Source organism: Lupinus angustifolius, chromosome LG06, assembly GCF_001865875.1.
Source record: "Lupinus angustifolius cultivar Tanjil chromosome LG06, LupAngTanjil_v1.0, whole genome shotgun sequence".
Taxonomy (NCBI): Eukaryota; Viridiplantae; Streptophyta; class Magnoliopsida; order Fabales; family Fabaceae; genus Lupinus; species Lupinus angustifolius.
This window is the reverse complement of record NC_032014.1, coordinates 3,150,879-3,173,227: the sequence shown is the minus strand read 5'-3', so window position 1 is coordinate 3,173,227 and position 22,349 is coordinate 3,150,879. Positions and strand designations below refer to the sequence as shown.

General features: G+C 33.8%; 3 protein-coding genes across 7 annotated transcripts; 1 reads left to right on the top strand and 2 right to left on the bottom strand.

Moving 5' to 3' along the window:
• LOC109348970 (jmjC domain-containing protein 7) lies at positions 39–3,028 on the bottom strand. The gene is made up of 3 exons (XM_019589596.1): positions 2,148–3,028; positions 625–695; positions 39–546 (listed from the first exon to the last, which is right to left on the bottom strand). Exons 1-3 carry the CDS (start codon positions 2,993–2,995, stop codon positions 404–406), a joined length of 1,062 nt encoding a protein of 353 aa, XP_019445141.1. The 5' UTR covers positions 2,996–3,028; the 3' UTR covers positions 39–403.
• LOC109348968 (probable apyrase 7) lies at positions 3,608–7,376 on the bottom strand. Of its 5 annotated transcripts, none has more exons than XR_002107839.1 (4): positions 5,277–7,376; positions 4,589–4,920; positions 4,138–4,176; positions 3,608–4,085 (listed from the first exon to the last, which is right to left on the bottom strand). XR_002107839.1 is itself a non-coding variant. In XM_019589591.1 (3 exons), the coding sequence occupies exons 1-2, from the start codon at positions 7,135–7,137 to the stop codon at positions 4,610–4,612; spliced, it is 2,172 nt and encodes a 723-aa protein (XP_019445136.1). In that variant the 5' UTR covers positions 7,138–7,375; the 3' UTR covers positions 4,085–4,168; positions 4,589–4,609. The 5 variants fall into 5 exon arrangements, 3 of the variants coding, with proteins under 3 accessions (XP_019445136.1, XP_019445137.1, XP_019445138.1); XR_002107838.1 differs by having other exon boundaries at positions 4,138–4,168; positions 5,277–7,375; XM_019589591.1 differs by having other exon boundaries at positions 4,085–4,168; positions 5,277–7,375.
• LOC109348965 (ABC transporter G family member 14-like) lies at positions 18,189–21,496 on the top strand. Its single transcript, XM_019589589.1, has 5 exons — positions 18,189–18,630; positions 18,795–19,587; positions 19,951–20,127; positions 20,228–20,415; positions 20,599–21,496. Exons 1-5 carry the CDS (start codon positions 18,499–18,501, stop codon positions 21,241–21,243), a joined length of 1,935 nt encoding a protein of 644 aa, XP_019445134.1. The 5' UTR covers positions 18,189–18,498; the 3' UTR covers positions 21,244–21,496.

Here is a 22,349-nt window from a genome sequence, read left to right as displayed (position 1 = left end):
GAAAAATAATAAATTAGATTATAATATGTGAGATTATAAATTAAAAAATAAAACAACTTTGAGATAAATTCCTCAAGTAGACTATTACAACAAGTCAGCAACCCCAACAGAAAGAATGAAAAGTAGATGGTATAAGGGAAATTGATATAATTGATACAGATTAAGGACAAACCAAAATTGTGTTGGCACATAGCACAAGTTCAATCATAATCTGGAAAAAGAATTATACAGCTCCAACAGAGACAAGGTAGCTGCTTGTTTTGCTTTTGAGAAATAATGCTTCCCCAACTCTCTTTCCATGAAGTATTTGCTTAATGTTCAAATAGTCTTAACTTCTTGTCTTCAGCACTCCATTTAACCCCCAACAATGCCAAAGATTACATGCTTAGAAATGACAATTCATCTACTGTGACGAAGCTAATGCACCAGAATCAGATGTCTCCTCAGTCACCTTCTCATGCAATATTGGACTTAGAGTAGATCGATAATGAAGAGATTGTAAAAAGTTGAAATAAGCATACTTAATATCAAATTGCATATCATACCCTGCATAAAATACAACTCGCATCAATGTTTGTGATTAACATTTTATATTGACAGCAAAAGAGAAGGCTTGATCCTTACAATAGTTTACTGCAATAGTTAGTCCTCCATCATCTGGACTCTGTCTAACATGATGGAACCACATACTTGGCCTGCATAAGTTCAATCTTGTTAGCTTGGGCATTACAGTAGGTATATAGAAAGTATACTAAGCAAAACTCTTCTTTCATGGAACAATTCAGTCCTCGATGACAACCGAATAAAGAAAAAACTAAAGTTCTCTAACAAGGTTGCCAAAACATTTGCATTAATGTTGAAGGGTGTATGCTACAACAGGTCATTTAACCTGTGCAATGCTGATCTCACTTTATAAGACCCTATTGGGCAGTATCATGTGAATTAAGGAAAGTCATTATATCATTAAAACTGTCAATAATTAGATGCAGTTTTCAAAATTGTCCTCCATTAATGAGCATGACTTTCTCTTTCTATTATACCAAACAACTAAAAAAATCACAACATTTTATACTCAATTTCTCTTATCAACTTTTCTTTTGTAAACCAAACAAGGTGTATAACTCCAAAAGGGTCTTATAGAAAGGAATGGAGGAAGTACTTAATTTGGAACACACTAACACAAATAACATCAAATTCATTCTTTTACACTGTATGACACAAACTGCTGTAGAGCATGCCTAGGTAAATGTTGTATGGTTGTCATCAATGATGATATCATGCCAATGGCAACAGGTCTACAGCATCTCAAGCAGATTTTTTTTTATCACTGTGACCAAGAATCGCCATAGCATGTCAGATATAAAATCCTCCCATCTCAGTAATTTTAAGTGATTCAGAATTGATTGGCAGCAGGTTTCATGAAAAAATAGATCATCTGGAAACCATAGTGTACAAAACTGTCACCAACTTTGGTCCCCTTACGAGTTCAGTTTTGGAGGGAAATGGAAGGTTTTAGAGTCATCTCATAAGTGTATATCATAGCTTTAAAGTCTTCATTTCCTTTCCTTCCCCTCCAAAATTAAACTCGCAAATAGACCATTAATGGTCAATCAGTTTAAATCTTTTGTCTCAACAATTACAAGGGAAAACATAATCAGCTAAGTCAATTGAATCTTCAATTAATGGTAATTAGAAAGCACAGCAAACATTTTTAAGTGAGATATATTTTCCCAAACCTCATAAACACTGCTTATATGAATCATCAAATCCACTAAGTATGAGGGCATTTGAGTATCCCTACTGATATTTATACTAGTCCCAGGGTGATAAATTCATTCACATGGAAATTCATGTAGCTTAATCTTGAAATATGTGACTTGTTATGGTATCATAAAAAGCTCTAGCTTCAGGTTTATGGCTTGAATTTACTTCAGAATAGGATCAAAATCAAGGGTGCACAGCACAATGGTGCATTTTCAATTTAAATAGCAGAACTAATCTGCTTAAGGCTCAGTTAACACAGTGGTATTCTAAACATTAAAATCTGTAAACAAAAAACTCGAGTTTGAGTTTAGGATACATAAGAAAAAGAAAACATGAGACTAAATACACAGAAACGGTGCAAATGCAAAGCAAAGTAAGCTTACAAGTAAAGAATCTCGCCAGCTTTGACAGTGCACTGAAAAGGCTTAGGACCATTGAAATACAAGGGGAACTTTGAGATCTCTTCATCCTTGTTCTCTGGAGAAGGATAAGGATCCACACTGCACCAAGGCACATACCTTGTTGGCTCATCAAGTTTCAAATCAAACTCACCCGTATCCGATGAATACGTATAAGTAGCAGCAGGGTATTGACGAATATACAATCTATGAACATCAGTAGGTGGCAATAGAAGAAAATGCTTCTCCCCAGTCACAACAGCATAGAAATTCTCATAATGATCCTTATGAAACGAAGTCTGAGAATGTTCATTACCAATCCAAAGATTAACAGCTTCAGGCATCGCACCAATAGCGTGTGAAGCCCACGGAATATGAGAGTCGCAGTCATTCGCCAAAGCAGAGTACTCAGTTGTAAAACAATCATTCTGTTGCTGCGCGTAGGCCACAAACGCGGAAGAGGAAGAGGAAGAAGTAATGAGGTGAAGGGCTTGGGGGAATGGAAGGTGGTGTTGGACGTGGGCAGAAGCGAAGCAGAGAGGGGAAGGGGAGGAGGGAGGGGCGGTGGTGAGAGAGTCGGCGAGGCCGGTGGGGGTGAGGTGGAGGGAGACGGAGGAGGAGGAGAGAGAGTGAGAGAGGTAGGAGTGGTGGGACCAGGAAGAGAGTGCGGGCCAGTGGTTGATAGCGTTGGAGATTATACAAGGTTTGTTTGGGTTAATGAAGTTTCTTAACAAATCTAATGAGCTTGGTGGAGATTCTAATCTTTCTATGTTTCCATTGTTGCCTAAGCTTAGCTCTCTCACTTCTCTCCATAATTCTTCTATTTCCTTCATTTTCAATGCTCTCTTCGATTTCAGGCCGTGGAAACTGGAAACACCTCACTTAAATATTCTAATAGTCTGTATTTTTATTCTAAATTGGCATTTGTAAAATTCAGTTATAAATAAAGAGAAGAGAAAATTTCATGATTTTTTACTACGACTTAATTAAATATTTATATATCTTGTTTCTCCTATATCGTTTATTTTAAAAATTGCGAAAAAATCCACTCTTCATATGCACTACCCTGAATACATTTGATCCAGAGTGTAGCTGGACCGAGAAGGATGTCACAAATCGGTTCAAGTAGATTCAATTCAAGGTTTAGCTTAATAAAAATCAATCAGAAGTAATATTTTAATTGTAATATTTTTTAATTACTTTTAGATAATTGGATGATTTTCTTAAAAAGAGTGTATTGTGTTCAACAAATAAATGGCAAAAACAATCGCTTATCAATATATGATTCACATATATAAACTCTAATTATTTTCAAACCTTATTTTAAACAAATAGACATGTAAGAAACCAGAGTTAAAATATAAGACACACCCGTATCACACACCTGCTTGAAGTATAGTAGGACAATTAATGAAAATGCTGCATACATCTTTCAAACCAAGCACTTCACCTAAAATGGTAGATATCAATTGTTCTCTTTGGAAAGTAGAAGTTGCTTGTGCAACAAGGAAAATCAATTCAATAGCTTACATTACCTATAAAATGAGTACTGTACTATGTTACATCTTCTCTAACTGGCTTTTCTAGTTATAAGTCACAATGAAACAAGGGGGTATTCTCATTAGTAATGACAGTTAATTAGTCTAAAGAATGGTATAGAAGTAGTCACAAATCAATGTTTTCAATTTGATGAAACAAATGTTTTCTGTGCTTGTTAATCTTTGATGCTTGACTATAATGCCCAATGGCTTTCAGGGCACCAAAAAACTATACTACTGAGGCAGAACATAGAGACATCAAGTAGCCAGTGAGGAGAGTGGTGTGGATTGCTTGTTTGTGCCATGGAACTTGTGGAGGAAGCAAGTCAAAAAGTGAGATCCAGGAAAAGCAGGTTCATTTGGAATCAATCAATCTGTCCGGCATCTGGAATCAATCAATCTATCCGGCATCTGGAATCAATCAATCTGTCCGGCATCTTTAGCTCCAGTAATCTCCGACAAAAACCTCTGAAATGCTAGGAAACTTTATAAATCCTTAACTTGTAGTTTGAAGTACTAGAAACTTGAAGCATCTTCACCAGTCACAATACAAAATGTCAAGACACAGCAAAAAAATTCAACTAAGTCCAATTTGATTGACCAACATCTCATATCCAACCATAACTTTTGTTGCTCATGTACAAATGCAGTCCGATAATTACATAGGACAAATGCATAAAAAACTGGAAATCCTAAAATTGGAATAACTAGTAAAATGCATAAAGAACATTCAGCAAAAAGAATACGCATTTGCTTTACTACTACTTACCTTTAGCTGATTCTGTTACAAAAAGAGTTCCTAAGTAAAATTTGAAAAAGCATAACTTGAATGAAAATATATTATACGAAAAAGAAGTACAAGAGAAGATATTAGTATAATAACAATACCTGTTTCCAGATGATGGTGCCCTAAACCTTCACCAGGTGTGCTTCGGCCACTGACGAATTCAGGTCTTCTCGAGATTGTGATCTCCTACTCTGAAGACGCATCTGACTTCTATGGGGGGACCAGAAGGAGCCCAAAGTACTATTGTCAAACTGCATCTGCCCTAAATTGTTTGAGGAATAACTATGTGAGGCACTACTAGCTGATGGATACAAGGAAGACTCCGTAAGCTGGATGGCACTACCATTATTACCGAGACCATGCCCCAGGGCAAATGGGTTTCCTTGTGAACCTGCAATTGTTGGGCTATGTGGTGTTTTTGTTCTTCCATCTCCTGCAGTGCCATAGGTGTAAATTGACCTCAAAGCTCAATCATGAATGTAATATTGTCATACATTGCATACAGGATGCACAAACCATCCCAAAGGAACAAGTCAGTTATATTTACATAAATAGCTGAATTCATGCACAGAATATTCAAAAAAGGAGTTGACGATCCATGTTCGTGAGTGTTGATACATGATGAGTGCGCAATGCAAATAAGTTAAAGTATAAATTTTTCACCACTACATCTGTAAACCTAATAGTAGAAAAAAGACCAATTGGCATGTCTCTTGGAATAGCTTTTAGGTATATAGTTTATTTGTTTTAAGTTGTAATCAGAAATCATAATCTGTGCAAATAATTTACCAGAATTCATTGGACTCCATCGCTGGAACCGAAAAGGAGATGGGATATTAAGGCCAGAAGTACTGGAAACACTTTTATGCCTGAACATGGGAAGATATTGCCTCCGGAAAAACCTTGGCATCCAATTGCCAACACATGATAAAGCACAAAGAACAAGAATCAAAGAAAGCAACAAAATGGAAATAAGAATAAGTGGATTTATCTTCGTTTGGAACAATTCAAAACTGTGAAGCCCAAATGTAGTGGAATATGCCTTTCCAGCTTCCAACAAGGCAACCCCAAGAGTCCAAGTGATACTTCCAGAGCCAACAGTTATTTGATTATCAGTAATGTGCAAACCCTCTCTCAGCAATGAGGCAATGTATGGTGCCCTAAAGCAGTACTGCTCAATAAAGGGCTGAGGAGGCACACTTTTCTTTGCAACATCCCATCTTTTTTCACAGAAACCCCTGCCCTTTTCCAATACATCATCAAGTGTGGCTTCGGAAGTCAAGTTGAAAAAACGATACACCACATAAAATCCAGAAATCATATAAAAGTGACCATACGGGCGAGGGAAATTATCACGCAAAGCACAAGGATGCACCTGACAATCAAGTCCTTGACTGAAATTGGATGATTCAGACAAATTAACAGCAACTTTTGCGAGCGCACTGCATTCTTGCCAATTTGGAGCACCAACAAGCACTACTGGAGTTCCTGAATTCCCTTTATTGCCCAATTGTTTCCCATTAATAACATGACTTCTACCTTCTTTGTTATTGGAAGAACAATGAGAGCACATGTATTGGTTCTTGTACCCAGACTGCAAGCAAGGATGCTTGAGCACTACCTTTTTATTAGATATATTGGCGGGTCCAAATTCTTTCTTAAAAAGATGCACCACAGACTTATCAAATGCCTCATTAAGACCATACCCGGAGAGCGAATATGCTGTGAGATGATGATTCACTGATCCAATCCTAATATACAAGCTAGTCTCACTATTCAACTGCTGATCACTCTCAAAAGTAACCTGCAAGGACGAGCCACCTAAGTCAAGTGCACCATAAGTCGCCTTCCTAGGCCTAACCCCTAAGATGCCATTATCATAATTAAGTGATATCCATCCAAAATAAGCTTCCTCGGTACCAGATATGATCTTAACCCAATCCTTTCTGCACACGAAAGGAGACTCCTTTAACACAGACCAGGCATTATCTAGAAGCCATTTAGAGTCATTTCCAGGAAGCCTCCGGACACCAGCCGTAGCATAAAGGAACAAAGCAGTGCTCCTATGAGCATGCTTTGGAATTTGCTTCTCTGCCCATCTAACCAATGGTTTCAATGCACCCTTCAAACCAGCCACATTATGCACTAACTTATCAAGACCAGGTTCAGTTTCCATTCTATTATAAGCACGCCCTCTCATAGAACCACGTTTCTTTATCACACCATCATTCAATGACTTAATAGCTATGGGAAGAGTACTATGTTTCTTGTGTTCAATGAAAGCATGGTAAACATAAACTCTACTCCCAGTGCTACCACAATCAAGCACAACATAGTACCTACCAGACCCTTGATTCCAATAAGAAGAAACAAGCGTGAAAATTGCGTAGATTAGAGAAACAGATAGTATGAGACAGAGTGCAAGCTTGATTAGCCTGACCCAGTTCTTGCGAGAAGACAAGATTGAACCTTTAGGGGCAGAGGCATAAAGGGGTTGCTTCAAATGGGTGGGAACAGCAACAGAAGCATTTGTGAGATCATAGGTATGTTCGAGGTCGAGTTTGCGGTATGAGGGGAGATCTTGAACAGAGGAAGAGATTCGGATGTTGTTATTGTTGGATATGGCTTCAGCGATTTTGCCAAAGATCATTTCTTTATGGGTGGGGAGTGCCCAGTTGGTTAGATTGTGGTGGTTGAAGAATGTGATGTGGTTGTGAATGTGAAATTGTTGTTATTAGAATGAAGAAATCGATGGGGTGTGTCCATGGTTTAGGTTGAAGGTAAAAATGTAGTGAATTGAGAGAGATCTGGTAACAGTAATGTGGTCGTTGGTAAGAGTTAAAGACTATAGAAATGAGAAAGATGAGCATGCGTTTCTTCTTTGGCATTTTTTGTTGTTGATGTTTCACATTTCTGGGCCAAAAACAATGGGCTAGAGGGTTTGTTAAGTTGCATTCACTTTCACCCCCACAATGCACGTTGTTTCTATATTTTTACTATCCCTTCTTTCCATTTTATAATGTCTCTTATCATTACTTGGACAGATTTTATACAAAAAACATCTGCCAAAAAATGTAAGATTAGCCAATCAAGTCTTACAACCTGATTTTCAGATTTTTCGGTTGTAAATGACATGTAATAAATTCCAATATAAATCATGCTAAGGTCAATAAAGCCAAAAATTTAATTTCAAGAGCCCATATCAAATCAAATATCATAAAGAATATATCAAATAAGTAAATATGAAAAATGGAATTTAGATTCTCTTCAATATTAGAGAGTGCAGTACTAAATGAGATTGGAATACATGTCAAAAACTTATTTTTAATGAATATAATTTTAAGTTTTTTTAATAAAAAAATTAAAAATTAATAAATTTTTCATTCTCCTCATTTATCAAGGAGGGGAGTCCAACTCTAAAACATGACAAAGTTGGGAACAAGTCCCCTTCACTCTTTGCCTTGCTTTAGGTTATTGATCTTCCTTTTCTCTTGCACAAGTGTATCTTTCCTTAATATAATAAGTTTTTTTTATATAAAAAAAATATTTTATACGAATTTAAGTTTGATGTGTTATTAATATACATCATTACTCAATGATACATGGTATATGTATGACTTTTATAGGATTGTGGTAATTATCGTCATGAGAGTCATATATTTTTAAATATCACAATATTTAATTAGATAACGTGAGAATTCTTATACTATAAAAATAAAAAATAATGCATCAAAATTACATGAACTTATGGTACGTCATTATATTTGAATTTGTCATAAAATATTTAAGTGGACCGAATAAATTTTAAATTCTTTAGTCATACACTATAGAGTGGGATAGTGCATCTCGAGGACATGTAACGATTTAGCATCCTGCAATTGTTATTATGACAAATAAAATAAGCACGTTCATGTTACCCAAAAAAACAAGCACTTTCACGTTACAGAAAAAATAATATAAGCACGTCAATAAAAAAATCCCCTTCAGAAAAAAGAGGGAGAAAACGAAAAGAAAAAAAACACCGCCTAGCTCCAAGAACTCTTACCTAGCATATGATTTTGGTCCATAAAACTTGTGATGGTTGGTTTCGGAAATGTATTTTGGAGAGAGAAATAAAAATAAAACTTGAGGCATGAAATATATCATTAGTCTTGTGGTTTTCTACTAAGAGTATATTCTCATCTTATGTGAAAAAAATTAATCTTTTTCGGGTTTATGTTCGTCCATCCCAATAAGTATCGTTTACAAAAATTAAACCATTAATATTCTAATCATCTTATGATCTAGTAAGACCTTACACAATAGTTCATTTTTAAGTAATTGAACAAAGATATTCCTATATATTAGATAAAGTATAAAAATCTATATAATTCACTTTCTGACTTCAAGGAGGAGTTTACTTTAGAAGAGTTTCTTCATCATGTAACTATTTTCGTGGATGGGCCTGTTTGGGGATCATTTGAGCCATTAGCTTCTGTGCTTCTATTAATCTCTTCATGGGCCACAGCCCAAATATACAAGAATGCAAGCTGAGCAATGTTCAATTCGAAAAAGCCTCTTGCGATTCCAGTATCGTTGTTAATTAGTGTTGAAGGCATTAAACAATAAGTTATTGTCTATCTATAAAGTTCAGGAGAAATAATCTCAACCACATTAACATTATTCCTTACTCAGAGGTATTTCCATCTCATTATATGATAACCTTAAATATGATGATTATTCTGTAAGGATGTGTAATAATTTTTATTTTTTATAGACAAAATTTGTGGCAAGGAGAAAAGAGAAGAATTTATGTGATTGCTATATTTAATGTATTACAAGAGCAAATGGCCTACTTTAATTATTAGCTGAAACAATATGAAAAGATTGTGTGTGCGGAATAAAGTAATAGAGAGAGATACTATGGTCAGAATTAATGATTATATCCTGCCCTACCATGCAAGGGAGCAGAAATTAGTGCTTCTCTAGCTAGTTAGCACAAAATATGGAATTACACGTCCTTCAGTTTATGCTTTTATTCTATTATATAATATTTTATCATAAATAACTATATATTTTTCTCAATCTTGTACAATAAATCATTGTTTAAGGTAGCACTTGTCTTTGTTAAATTTTTTAAATTGTTGAAAAAAGATACAGCGTGAATATTCAATTAATAGATGGTGAATTCAATATAATATGGTATATTGCAGAATTGCAGATAAATATTCTTAAACCAAGAGATAAAGAACATAAGGAAATAATATTATTAGGAAATATTCTTCAACCAAGAGATAAACATTCTTACCATTCAGAAATAATCTTTCCAACTTCCAAGTAAGAAATAATAACATTCCAATGTTTTATTAGGAAGTTTGAAAGAAAACAACATAAATACTCTCTATTCCATAAGGATAGAACAAAATTGAAAAGTTCAAAAAATAAGAGAACAAAATTTGATGTTGCATGATTACTATCCCACAATTTAAAACTCAGTAATCAGGTAATTCATATCAAAATAATTAGAGAAAAATGTATACACCAACAATGTATAAATTGTATACATTATCAATGTATCATTCGTGATTCATATTTAATTACACTTAAAAATAATAATTTAAATATTTGCGTATAAATATTTACACTGACAATACATAAATATTATATTATAATAATTAATGCTTTAATCATTTCCATAATTGTTCTTATAACCAGCCAATCTCATTCGAAATGTGTTAATGCTAAACTGATGCAATTTTTTCTCTCTTGCTCTAACAAAGATTGGATTTCAAGTAGTATGTGCATGTAAAAAGCTTATTGACATTTGGCAGTGACCAACTTTACTTTAGTAATCCCTATATCTCAAAATAAATTATTGTTAGAATGTTTTTTCTTGACACGGTACTAATTTAGTTCTACCATTATTAGTTATTTCGTTCTTTATCTCCCTTTTGTTAATTTTTCTCCGTCCATATGAAGAGACCTAATAAGTTATATTTTAGGCCATATTGTTGGGTACTATTACGTATGAATGCATATCAACAATATTGCTTACGTTAGAATGAGTAAGGGATTATGCAATTATGCTATATAGTACATTGCATAATATTAATAATGTACTATCTTTGCGCGCATGCTTTCTAACCAACTAGCTTATTGCTTGGAGGATGTGTAGTATATTTATTTACACATATGTTCAAGCCATACAATGATTTCAATTATCATATGCATGTCCACTTACAACAAATCTGAGATATACATTTATTTGATATCGTTCTTCTATCCACTAATTTATGGAAAGAAAGAGACACGCGCGTGTTTGGTATGGATTCATGAAAAGTCTGAAAATCTTGCAGTAGCACCTGGGATTTGCAGGTTGCCCTTTATGTCATTACCTTATCACACATCATTCCACTCTCATGCATGGCCCTCCACTCTCTCATTATCACTCTATATGGATTTATCATATCACTCTATACCAGCGACAGAGCCTTCATTTCGGATACTACATGGGCCATACTATTATTGTGTGCTAAACATTTGCACCATGTCAAATGAACAAGAGATTTTAGATTGAGTTCAAAATCAACCTGCAATCAATGTAAAGTTTTTTTAAGCATATTATTCACCATTGATTTGTATTACTTTTAATTGAGAGTTAATAATAATTAACATATGAATGATTTAGTAACAATGTAAAAGACATTTACACTATTTGTGTATACATATTAAATCCTTTTATATTTGAGTTGCAAAATATAATTTTTCATATATATATATATGTGTATTTTTTTTTTCAAGAAAACATATTCATGTATAAGGTTCAACAGTAACAAATTTGTAACATTGCTTCCTGGACAAAGTTGTGTATTTGTCCTAAAAACACAATTGTAACAAGACAAAGTTTGAATCTAAACTCCCAAGGCAAAAACCTTTTAAAAATAAATTTAATTTTGAATAATTGAGTAATTGTATATTTTTATAGGTTAAACGACATATTTGGTTCCTAGACGTGTTACACATTTTTTATTACATCTTTATGTTAGATGTGTAATAGTAAATAAGTTTATGTCATGGATAAACTTTTTAATGATGTTATTAATTTTAAATCATTGTTCCCATGATCTATTTTGAAAGCATTGGAAGATAATGTAATTAACATCAGTTACAAAGAGAAATAGAAAGTGTAGTGCAGGTGCCGCAATCAGTTTCAGTTGGCCTGTCATCTCCATTATTGATGAAAGTGCTGTTCTTTTAACCACTATATATCCATATGGATGCAACGCCGTAAAATGGATTTTTCTTGAATTGTAATAATATGAACAATTCGTGTTAAAATATTTTACTTTTACTAATATTTTGATACCGGTGGTTTTATTTTAATAATGGTGAGAAACTTATCATTATATATTTGCATAAAAGAATATCTTAATTTTTCCAATTCAATTTAACCCTTCTTCATGCATGTGAATCCATTTTATATATATGTATACATATATTTTGAGATTCTTGAATATATAAAAAAATGTTTTCTTTTTCATACCGACCTGCAGACTTTGGTTGTGCATGTCGACTTTTCTGTATAACGTTGGAGTACTACACATGTGTCAAGCATAACCATGGGCATAAAGAAACATCAACTTGATCATGGTTATAGGCTTATACCATATATTGCTTTGAATTTAGGCGATATACGAATTTAATCATTTATAGACAGACCAAAGATTTTTCTACATGACAGAACTAGCTAGTAGATTCTAAAGAATCAACATGAAGAAAAAGCATTGAAGGACTCCATTTGTAACAGGCCATACCTTTTGAATATGTCTCCCCACTAAAAAATATATTCCCTTGCAGTTAAACTAGTTTATCATATCGTGTACGGTAGTATATTATATTATTCATACCTACCAAATTAAGTTTGATTGCTAATATACTAGGATCAATTACCCACTAATGGTGTTAAATAGTCTTGAAGATTATAGAGGAAGGGGACAAAGAATAACTATAGCCTTTGTAATGAATTGATATCACATAGAAGCATCAATATAAAGGTTCAATTGGATTATATTCTTCAAAGGAAAATTATTCTTTTATACCTTTTTATATTATTTTAAAATTACAAATTGATCATTAAGTATAACTGAGTTTATCCCCAGAGTTAGGTCTATTTGTTAAACAATGGACATAAATTGAGTTACGAGGTTCAAGTTCGAAATAATGCTCTGCCTCCCTTTAAAAAATGATTGACTATAAAAAAGCATAAGAGAATACTTAATCTTAAACAAACTAATGTTAACACTATATAAATGATATAAAAATGAAGACACTCTCAGTTCTCCATGACTTTATGATATTTCTTTTATACCTTTTATTTCTGCTTCGGTCATCCCATTGTGCTAAATCTCAGGATTTATGGGTATTTCCTAGTTTAAAAAAGAAACTAACAACAATTATATTACATTCTATAAAGAAAACTTTGGAAGACTATATTATCATCGAAATTAGGGCATATATTACTATAACTAACCTATATTTGTGGGACAAAGGTTACGATAATATATTAAGTGAGTGGAGGGGTGGATCCTACCTACAACCAAATGATTTGTAGGAGAGATGTGTGTAAGGATATCCAGACCTAAATATGCAATAAGATGAGAAAATGACCAGAAGCTTTGCTCCACTATAAAGTGGGAGTGAGTCCACCTGTCAATTTTGTAACTCCATACCTAACACGACTCTAGAACAGCGGAAACAGCGGATAAGCCTTTCCTAACCAATCCCTGAAACCATTTGAACCAGAGCTGAAACAATTAGCTGGAGAAAGACATATGTATGTGGAGACAACCAATAAAATATTATCAACATATTAAGAATTTAATTTCAATTATAATTGAGTAATAAATTATAGCATCAAAAAGTGTAAATACATTTGTCTCTAAATATGAGGTAACGTATGTGTTTCCATACAAGTTTTTCTCTTATTTGCTAATAAGTTATGAATAATTATACTAACTGTATATATATTTTATACTAACAATATATATAGTGTATCATCTACCGTTTATTTGGATTAGTTTTTGGATATAATTGAAAAATTGTTAGATGAATTAAAAAACTCATACACGCCGGTCCATATTTTTTCTCATATACATATTACCCCTTAACTTTTTATTAACAACCTTTTTTCTCTTGCATATTTCGTTGATATCGTTAAAAGAAAGTAAACTGCCAACTCATTGTTACTTAGCTTATCAAAAGGTTTTCTTTCTTTTTTACCTTGTTACTTTAATTAAAGATGTAATTAACAAAAACTTAATTCCGTTATAAACTTATAATTGCAGAAATATACCTTTTTACAAATATGGAAAATGATATAACATATTAACCCATACATTTAAAAGTGATACCTTGTTTAGTCCAAGTGAAAGTACCATTTCATATAACATTATATCATATTATCTCATTTCACGTGCCATTATAGACATTATAACTTTAGAATTGCATGCCTTCTCATTCGGAAGAAAAACAAGTGATGAACAGTAATATCATTTATGGTTTATTTAGTGGTATAAAACTTTATTATACTCTCTTATACATTAGAATGTTAAATGTTTGATTCTTATGAGTAAGAATTTTTAAGAATGAAAATCACACATCCCAAAAAAAATTAGTTACATACTCATAAGATGAAAAGAATACATGTGATTATATCAACAAAAAAAAAAATAGCTTGATTTTGACAATAGAAAGATCTTTACCCAACCATTTATTTTGAGCTCTATAGGATCTTCTCCGACCTTGAAAACGAGGCACGCTGTACACTTAATTCACTATATTTTGATTTATGATCCCCATAAATATCTTATGACAAATATATATCACACTACTGTATCATCTTTCACCAGTCCACATTAGGGGTCTTAATCAATGGTATAGATAAGCATAGTCAAATGACATAGAAGTGAGGTCCAATTTATTATCCATTGTGAACCAAGATAAAAGAATATCTTAAGCACGAGTATTTTTCTAGTGACTATTAACACGTAACCAGACAAAGGGTGCAAATAACAATGGACACTTAAGATTCTTATTACTAGTAATGGGATCCCTGTATTCTCTTGATGTAAAAGGAGGACATTCTGCACGGGAATTCATCAATATTCCACATTATAAACGGTTCTTAAATTTTGGGTTCAAGAAGGTTCAAAATTTAAATTGATATGGTTAATGTGGTTTTGTTTAAGGGCAGATATACCTCAAAGCTAAATGAGAGAATCCATGCGTTGCCTAAATAACTGAGATATGAATCCGAAAGTGAGAGGAGAGGAAATGAATAAGAATATGTTAAAGAGTGTAATATTTATACATAGTTACTTTTTATTTAAATTATTTTTTTATGAAAAATCAACAATAATTAAAAATGAATGACATTTTCATCTTTTTTTCATTATGTTGAAAAAGATATCAGGGGTCATACCGGAAAAAAGGGAGAAAATAGCCCTAATTATGCATAAATTAATAACCATTTGATGATAAAAAACACATGCGCACTTGAGCCCAAGTCTTTAACACTGAAAAGATATATTCTACTGGACCCATTATGAATACCATCTATATAAGTGCTCACCTAAAAGAGAATATAAAATAATTCTATGGACAGAAATTGGAATCTGATTGATGGGTTCTACCTTTAATCATTCCTCTCTTATTCAGCTTAAATAGAAACGATAAGATTTAAAAAGAAAAAGATGTCAAAAGACCAAAATACAATAAAACGGTAAAACTCCTTGGTTAGCATCTCATTTCTCAAGAAATACACCTACATATTTATATGCTACATCTAATATTATATCCATTTAGTTCTTTGTAAGTGGTAACAATTTATTGAGTAAAGATGCAACTAACTTAAATAACTTAAGTGTACCATATTTATTAAGTATTTTTAATCATTTCTATTGACTTTTAACTTGTGATATAATAATAGACAATGATACGTCCAATGACATTAGACATATCAAATTTGGGTGATGTTAAAATTAACATAGATTTAGATATAAACATTTCCTGAATGAATACAATATTATAAAACATTTTCAGGCAGGTTAAAATCATTTCTCTTATATAATCAATATCATGTTCCTTAAGAATATAAGAATCACTCATCTCTATTAAATATTGTGATTTTGGATAAAATGCCTCATTGCTTCTTTGAATTTTATTGAAGGATGATGAATGAATTCATGAAAAGCATTCATAGTAAATGACTTGTCACACAAGTAACAGTCAAAAACAGAAAAATTAAATACAGAATAAGCCTTAACAATCCTAACTAATTAACTGCCTAACAAAGCAAAAATAAGCCAATGACTAGCCAATAAGGTGCGTCACGATACTGGTTGCTGCGGTCAGAAAATATGTGTCATGGTCCATGCGCCTCGGTCAGAAAACATGCGCCAAGTCTCATGTGCCTCAGTCAGAAAACATGCGCCAAGTCTCATGAGCCTCGGTTAGGAATCATGCGCCAAGTCTCATGCACCTCGGTCAGGGATCATGCGTCTTGGCTCGTCTGTCTCGGTCATCGGTTAGGATCATGCGTCTTGGCTTGTCTATCTCGGTCATTTAGTGTATCTGGTCCATGTCTGTCTTGGTCATCTGGTCCACATGTCTCAATTATCTATGTCTTGGTTGACTGATTATATTGAGTTGTCTTCAATATTAAATTCACCTTTACATTTTCTAACATAAAAAAAGTTCAGAAAAGTTTTATCCTGTTATTCTTCCTTTTGAATTTATTCTTGCCTCTTATACATTGAGGAGTGTAAGCTTTTCACTGTGCGGCATAAACTGTGTACTTCTCATACATCATGTAAATATGAAAACTGTTCAACCAAATTTGCAGGGCAAAGAAATATGTCATGGTGATTAGGACTTGAATGTCCTATTGTCTAATTTTCTTCCCTTTTTTGATGGATGGCTACCACATGCACAGTAAAGAGAATATAACACACACTTTGGATATCATTTTGGAGGGTTCTTCTTCACACTTGTCCATAACTAACACCAATGCACATGGGGGAGACAAATCATGTCATTCTCCTAAAACCTACTAAATAATAATAATAACAACAACAACAATACAGTATGTGGATTTTAGAATTTTATAAGATGTGCAATCCCATTACTATTTATAGTTAATATGCGCAATTGCATTGCATGTTGTGAAAAAATGACAAACCAACCATAGATGTCAGGATCCTCAAAGATATTTATTCTCTTTACATTTCAATATGTAATAATGTGCTGGTCCTCATTGTTCCTGAGCTGGTCATTGCAAAGAAATATTTTCAAGGGTAAGTAATAATACCTAAACAAGAAGCAACAATGCATGCTTGGAGATGTTGCCATAAGTTACAAATGGAATAAATAAGGAGTTTGCAATACTCAAGTAACTAGAGACTTATCTTTTTGGTTAATTTCATTCTCCTCATGTGGGCTTGCTTAAGCCATGAAAATGGTGCATGATAAACCATAGGGTGTAACTCAAATGATCATGAAAGTGACTTTAAGCACTTATATATGTAAAAATCAAAACATCTTTTCATTAGTGTACATTATATATGAACCTGTATCCTTTCATGTACCGGAGAGCCCAGTACTAGTAGAGATTGTGACATGTGGCGTTTAAAAATATTCAATGGTACAGATTTTAAATAGTTTTACATTAAAGTTTTTTTTTAAGTTACCGAATCATTTTGAACCTCACATTCTAGTACTGGACTGTCCAGTACTAGAGACGATCCCAACCCATTATATATTAGGTTTGGTTCTTAGTTTCTTACCTTATGAAATTGTTTAGACTTGAAGGTCACTCAAATCCTCAGATTTCAAGTCAATTATGCCTCAAAACTTAACAAAAGGAAAGGGAATATATTTCCATAATATTAAATATTTATAACTTAGAAGAATATGAGGAATTACAAGATACGTGCTTTGACCTTGTCCTATTGTTTTTGTTTGGGAGAGTTTTGTTCCATTGTTGATATGGTGGAAGAGTCACCATGGTCACTGTGTTGTCTACACATATAATGCATTATTCAAATATGCAACGGTTTCCGTTTTCACATGTCCACAACCTAGATGAACAGTACATTTATCAAAACTACATCTTTAAATGGAAAGGATCAGAAACATAAAAAATAAAGAAACATATGAAAATTCAATTGATAGCCCAAAATCTCAAGGACAAAGATATGACTAGAAAGCTACAAGCCTACAACATGATGCACGATAGTGCTGTATCCACTTTCTTGTTTGTTAGGTGACTTGATTTCTGTGGTTATTTTCTTGCTTTTGTGATTGTGGCTTGGATTTTGATTTTTGGACTTAACCACTTCAGGGCTTTGTCTAATATATTGATGGAAAATCCCAAGTTGAATAAAATTTAGAACTTTTGACAGAAGTAGTAGGTAATAGTATTGCACTATTGCCTATTTCAATTACATGCATTACTCTCTACTATGTGGTTCACCATAAGGTTGATCCTTATATCACCATGGCTAGCATGCCAATTTTAATATTTCTTAGTGACTAGTTTTAATTTTAAATAAAGTTCAGAAATATTTGAGTACCCTTGCTTAGGAAGTACGGATGATTAATATAAAACAATGGTGCTATTACAGAAAAGCTGAGAGAGAAAAAGTTTGTTGTGTTAAAAAAATCAAAAAAGAGAAAAGAAATCAAGTAGTCATCTTAAGCAATGGTTCAGAATTTCTAAAGTTTTTAGGGGTGAGTTTGGTCATGCTAGAATATTTTTGAGATGAAAAAGGTAGGATTCCACCATCCAAGGGTGGCTTAAGTAACACATATACACACAGTGAACATCCTAGTTTGTGCTATATATTCATGTGCTGCTCCTCACTACACATTAGGAAATCAAGTTAAAAGGAACTTCTTAACTTCTCTTACCCTCTCATTCATCACAATCACTATTGTCACAAAAAGACTGCAAAACTCCCTCACTTCTTTAACCATGCCAGTAAACTGCATAGCACCAAAACCACAATATTCTAATAGTAGTAGTCACTCATTGGAAGACCCACCAGATCAGACTGAGCCCCATAATCCTAGTGTCTTTGCCACTATGTACCCCATAACTTTGAAGGTAACTTAATTCCCTTAAACAAAAACAAAGTTTGTTTCACTCAATAGTATATGCCACACTTATACTGAATCTATGATATCACCATCTATATACATACACATTCATGTGATATATTTTGTAATTGTGACTAAGTTTTTGCATGTGTTTTGTTTTTTGGTTTGCAGTTTGAGGAATTGGTATACAAAGTTAAACTAGAGCATAAAGGGCTATGTTGGGGCAGCACGGGGACCTGCAAAGAGAAGACGATATTGAATGGGATGTCAGGTGTGGTATGCCCAGGAGAAATACTGGCTATGCTGGGGCCATCAGGTAGTGGCAAGACCACACTTCTTACGGCTCTCGGAGGCCGACTCGGAGGAAAAATATCAGGAAAGATCACATACAATAATCAGCCTTTCTCAGGTTCCATAAAGAGAAGAACGGGTTTTGTGGCTCAGGATGATGTGCTATACCCTCATCTCACAGTCACTGAAACTCTAGTCTTCACTGCACTTCTAAGGCTTCCTAACAGCTTAACAAGGGATGAAAAAGTTCAGCATGTAGAGAGAGTTATTGCTGAGCTAGGACTAACTAGGTGCAGGAGCAGCATGATTGGAGGGCCACTTTTCAGAGGAATATCAGGTGGTGAGAAAAAGAGAGTGAGCATAGGCCAAGAAATGCTCATCAATCCAAGCCTGCTGTTGCTGGATGAGCCTACTTCAGGTTTGGATTCCACCACTGCTCTAAGGATCCTTAGCACAATCAAACGGCTCGCGAGTGGTGGTAGAACTATTATCACAACCATTCATCAACCCTCTAGCCGCCTCTACTATATGTTTGATAAAGTGGTCTTGCTCTCTGAAGGGTGTCCTATATATTATGGTCCTGCTTCAACTGCCTTGGACTATTTTTCATCAGTTGGTTTTTCTACTTGTGTTACTGTCAATCCAGCTGATCTCTTGCTTGATCTTGCCAATGGTAAGTAATCATTTGTTTGAATTTTTTCACTTTGAATTTTAATTTTAGTCTAATGATAGTAAAGTTATAAATCATTGGACTTAAAAAAGTGGAAGCTGGGGGCACACTTTTCTATCTATTATGGCTTAAATGTCTCTTCTTTTCTGTTTATTTTTGTTTACTTTACTCAAATGAATGATAATGACCTCAGTATAAAAACATCATACAATTTATTATGGTAAACTTTATAGGAGGAACATCAGGCTAATTTAGACAGACATGTATATATATCTTTAATTACATATATGCACAGTCCAAGTCTTAAGACTATTATTTTGAAGAAAGCATTAATAACATTGTCATGACAAAATCGAAAAACTGCAGGGATTGCCCCGGATTCCAAGCATGCAACTGAACAAAGCGAGAGCTTGGAACAAGAAAGGAAGGTGGTAAGAGAAGCTCTTATATCAGCTTATGACAAAAACATAGCTACAAGGTTGAAAGCTGAGCTTTGCAGCCAGAAGGTGAACAATAACAATATCACAAAGGATTCTTTCACAAGTAGGTCTTCTATCTCTAAGGGAAAAATAATAAAGGCAAAAGTTACTGGTTTATTCTTATTATTACTGATATGGAATACCTTTATTGGTAAATTATATAGGGAATCAGGTCAAACATGAGCAATGGTGCACAAGCTGGTGGCATCAGTTCAAAGTACTATTACAAAGGGGAGTGAGGGAACGAAGGCATGAAGCCTTCAACAAGCTTAGAATATTCCAAGTCATAAGTGTAGCTTTTCTTGGTGGACTTTTGTGGTGGCATACACCAGAATCACACATTCAAGACCGGGTAAGATAACTGCTTCAAGTTTATCTTCTTTTAGTTGATGATAACTGATAACAGCATCAACTAACTCAAAAATTATGGTGATATAATTAGGCCTTTAATTTTACTTTCTTTTCCTTTCAATATGTATGTGAACATCACACCATTTTGAAGTTTTTGAGAGGGACTAATATTTGTGTAATGCAGGTGGCATTGATATTTTTCTTCTCAGTTTTCTGGGGATTCTACCCTCTCTACAATGCAGTTTTCACATTTCCTCAAGAGAGGAGAATGCTGATCAAGGAACGGTCATCGGGAATGTATCGCCTTTCATCGTACTTTCTAGCTAGAACAATAGGAGACTTGCCACTCGAGCTTGCACTTCCAACAGCATTTGTCTGCATAATCTATTGGATGGGAGGGCTTAAACCTGATCCTGTGACTTTTATCCTTTCACTTCTTGTGGTTCTTTACAGTGTTGTTGTCTCTCAAAGTCTTGGCTTAGCATTTGGTGCCATCTTGATGGAGATTAAACAGGCAACTACTCTAGCTTCTGTGACAACCTTTGTATTTCTCATTGCTGGAGGATACTATATACAGCAGATTCCTCCATTCATTGTTTGGCTCAAGTATTTGAGCTACAGCTACTACTGTTACAAGCTACTTCTTGGTGTCCAATACAATGAAAATGATTACTATGAGTGCTCAGAGGGGGTATTATGCAAGGTTGTAGATTTTCCACCAATAAAATCAATGGGTTTGAATCATATGTGGGTTGATGTGTCCATTATGGCACTGATGTTGGTTGGTTATCGACTAGTTGCTTATTTAGCACTGCGTAGAGTGAGGTAGATCTAAATTCTATTGAGGAACTTACAGAGCTCCAAGAGTTTTTGTACTAATTCAACTGAGGAATAATACTAGAATGTTAGACTTATGATGGAACTCATGTAATGGAAATTTTGTCAACCCCTCTTGACCAAGTTGGATGTACAAGACTATCTATTTCCTTCACTTTTTTCAAGTTTTAGATTCCAACTCCAAGTTCCAATTCAGAATAAACTTATAAACAGTACAAAGGATATGCCACATGATAAGAAGCATGGAAAATAAAATTCTGCACTCTGATTGGCAGAGAAAGTTTATAGATAGGGACCAGGTGTTACTATCCGAGAAAATTGTGAATCATTTTAAGGCCCATGAGACCAAGACTTTGTTGTTCCATGTCTCCATGCATAAGTTATAACTAGAGAGAACAATTATCATGATTAACTAATTTTCTAAAAAGGCAAAAGTGGTCCATAAGAAGGACAAATTTTAATTAAGTGATAACTGTTACGCAGTGATGTTGAATTTTTTCTCAAAACTCATAAGCATGATGCTTTTCTCAAAACTCATAAGCATGATGTTTAATTAAGTGATAACTGTTACTAGCATTCCAATTAATGCTTAAGCTTATTTGAGCCACCAAGTAATATTCATCATGCAATGATGTTTACAAGATGGCAGAATTGAAAACCAAATATATAGTTAAAATTAAGCTTCATTAATACACATAATGAAGATAGAGAGACCAATGAAATGGGGTTTATGGTGTGTTTGGTTGAAATTATTGTTTAGGAAAAACAGCTGTTGCTGCTCCAAAACAATACTTTGCAGAATCTCAGGTGTTTGACAATAACATAAGTTGTTTTCTATGGCTATTTTGGGGTAAAAACACACTGGAATTTTTAAGGTGGGATTTATAACATTAAAAGTATCTGATAATCAACTACTTTCGAATTTGAACCAAACATGTTCTTCATATAAATATAAAATTATACCTAAAAGATTCGTTTCACACACTACTTCAGCATGGTGCATTATCCACTCTAAATCACATTGAAGTTGGGCATAGAAAATGACTACTACAATTCTGCATAAACAGTTAAAACATAACATTTCAAAGAAGTCTATTC

Bases quoted from the DNA above. Each gene is read 5' to 3' on its own strand.
- LOC109348970 (XM_019589596.1), bottom strand. From the start codon at position 2,995: ATGAAGGAAATAGAAGAATTATGGAGAGAAGTGAGAGAGCTAAGCTTA. The intron at 696-2,147 runs GTAAGCTTACTT...GAACTTATGCAG, and splicing joins GCTGGCGAGATTCTTTACTT to GCCAAGTATGTGGTTCCATC. The intron at 547-624 runs GTAAGGATCAAG...TATTTTATGCAG, and splicing joins AACTATTGCAGTAAACTATT to GGTATGATATGCAATTTGAT.
- LOC109348968 (XM_019589592.1), bottom strand. From the start codon at position 7,137: ATGATCTTTGGCAAAATCGCTGAAGCCATATCCAACAATAACAACATC. The intron at 4,921-5,276 runs GTAAATTATTTG...ATGGCACTGCAG, and splicing joins ATGGAGTCCAATGAATTCTG to GAGATGGAAGAACAAAAACA.
- LOC109348965 (XM_019589589.1), top strand. From the start codon at position 18,499: ATGCCAGTAAACTGCATAGCACCAAAACCACAATATTCTAATAGTAGT. The intron at 18,631-18,794 runs GTAACTTAATTC...TTTGGTTTGCAG, and splicing joins TGTACCCCATAACTTTGAAG to TTTGAGGAATTGGTATACAA. The intron at 20,416-20,598 runs GTAAGATAACTG...TGTGTAATGCAG, and splicing joins AATCACACATTCAAGACCGG to GTGGCATTGATATTTTTCTT.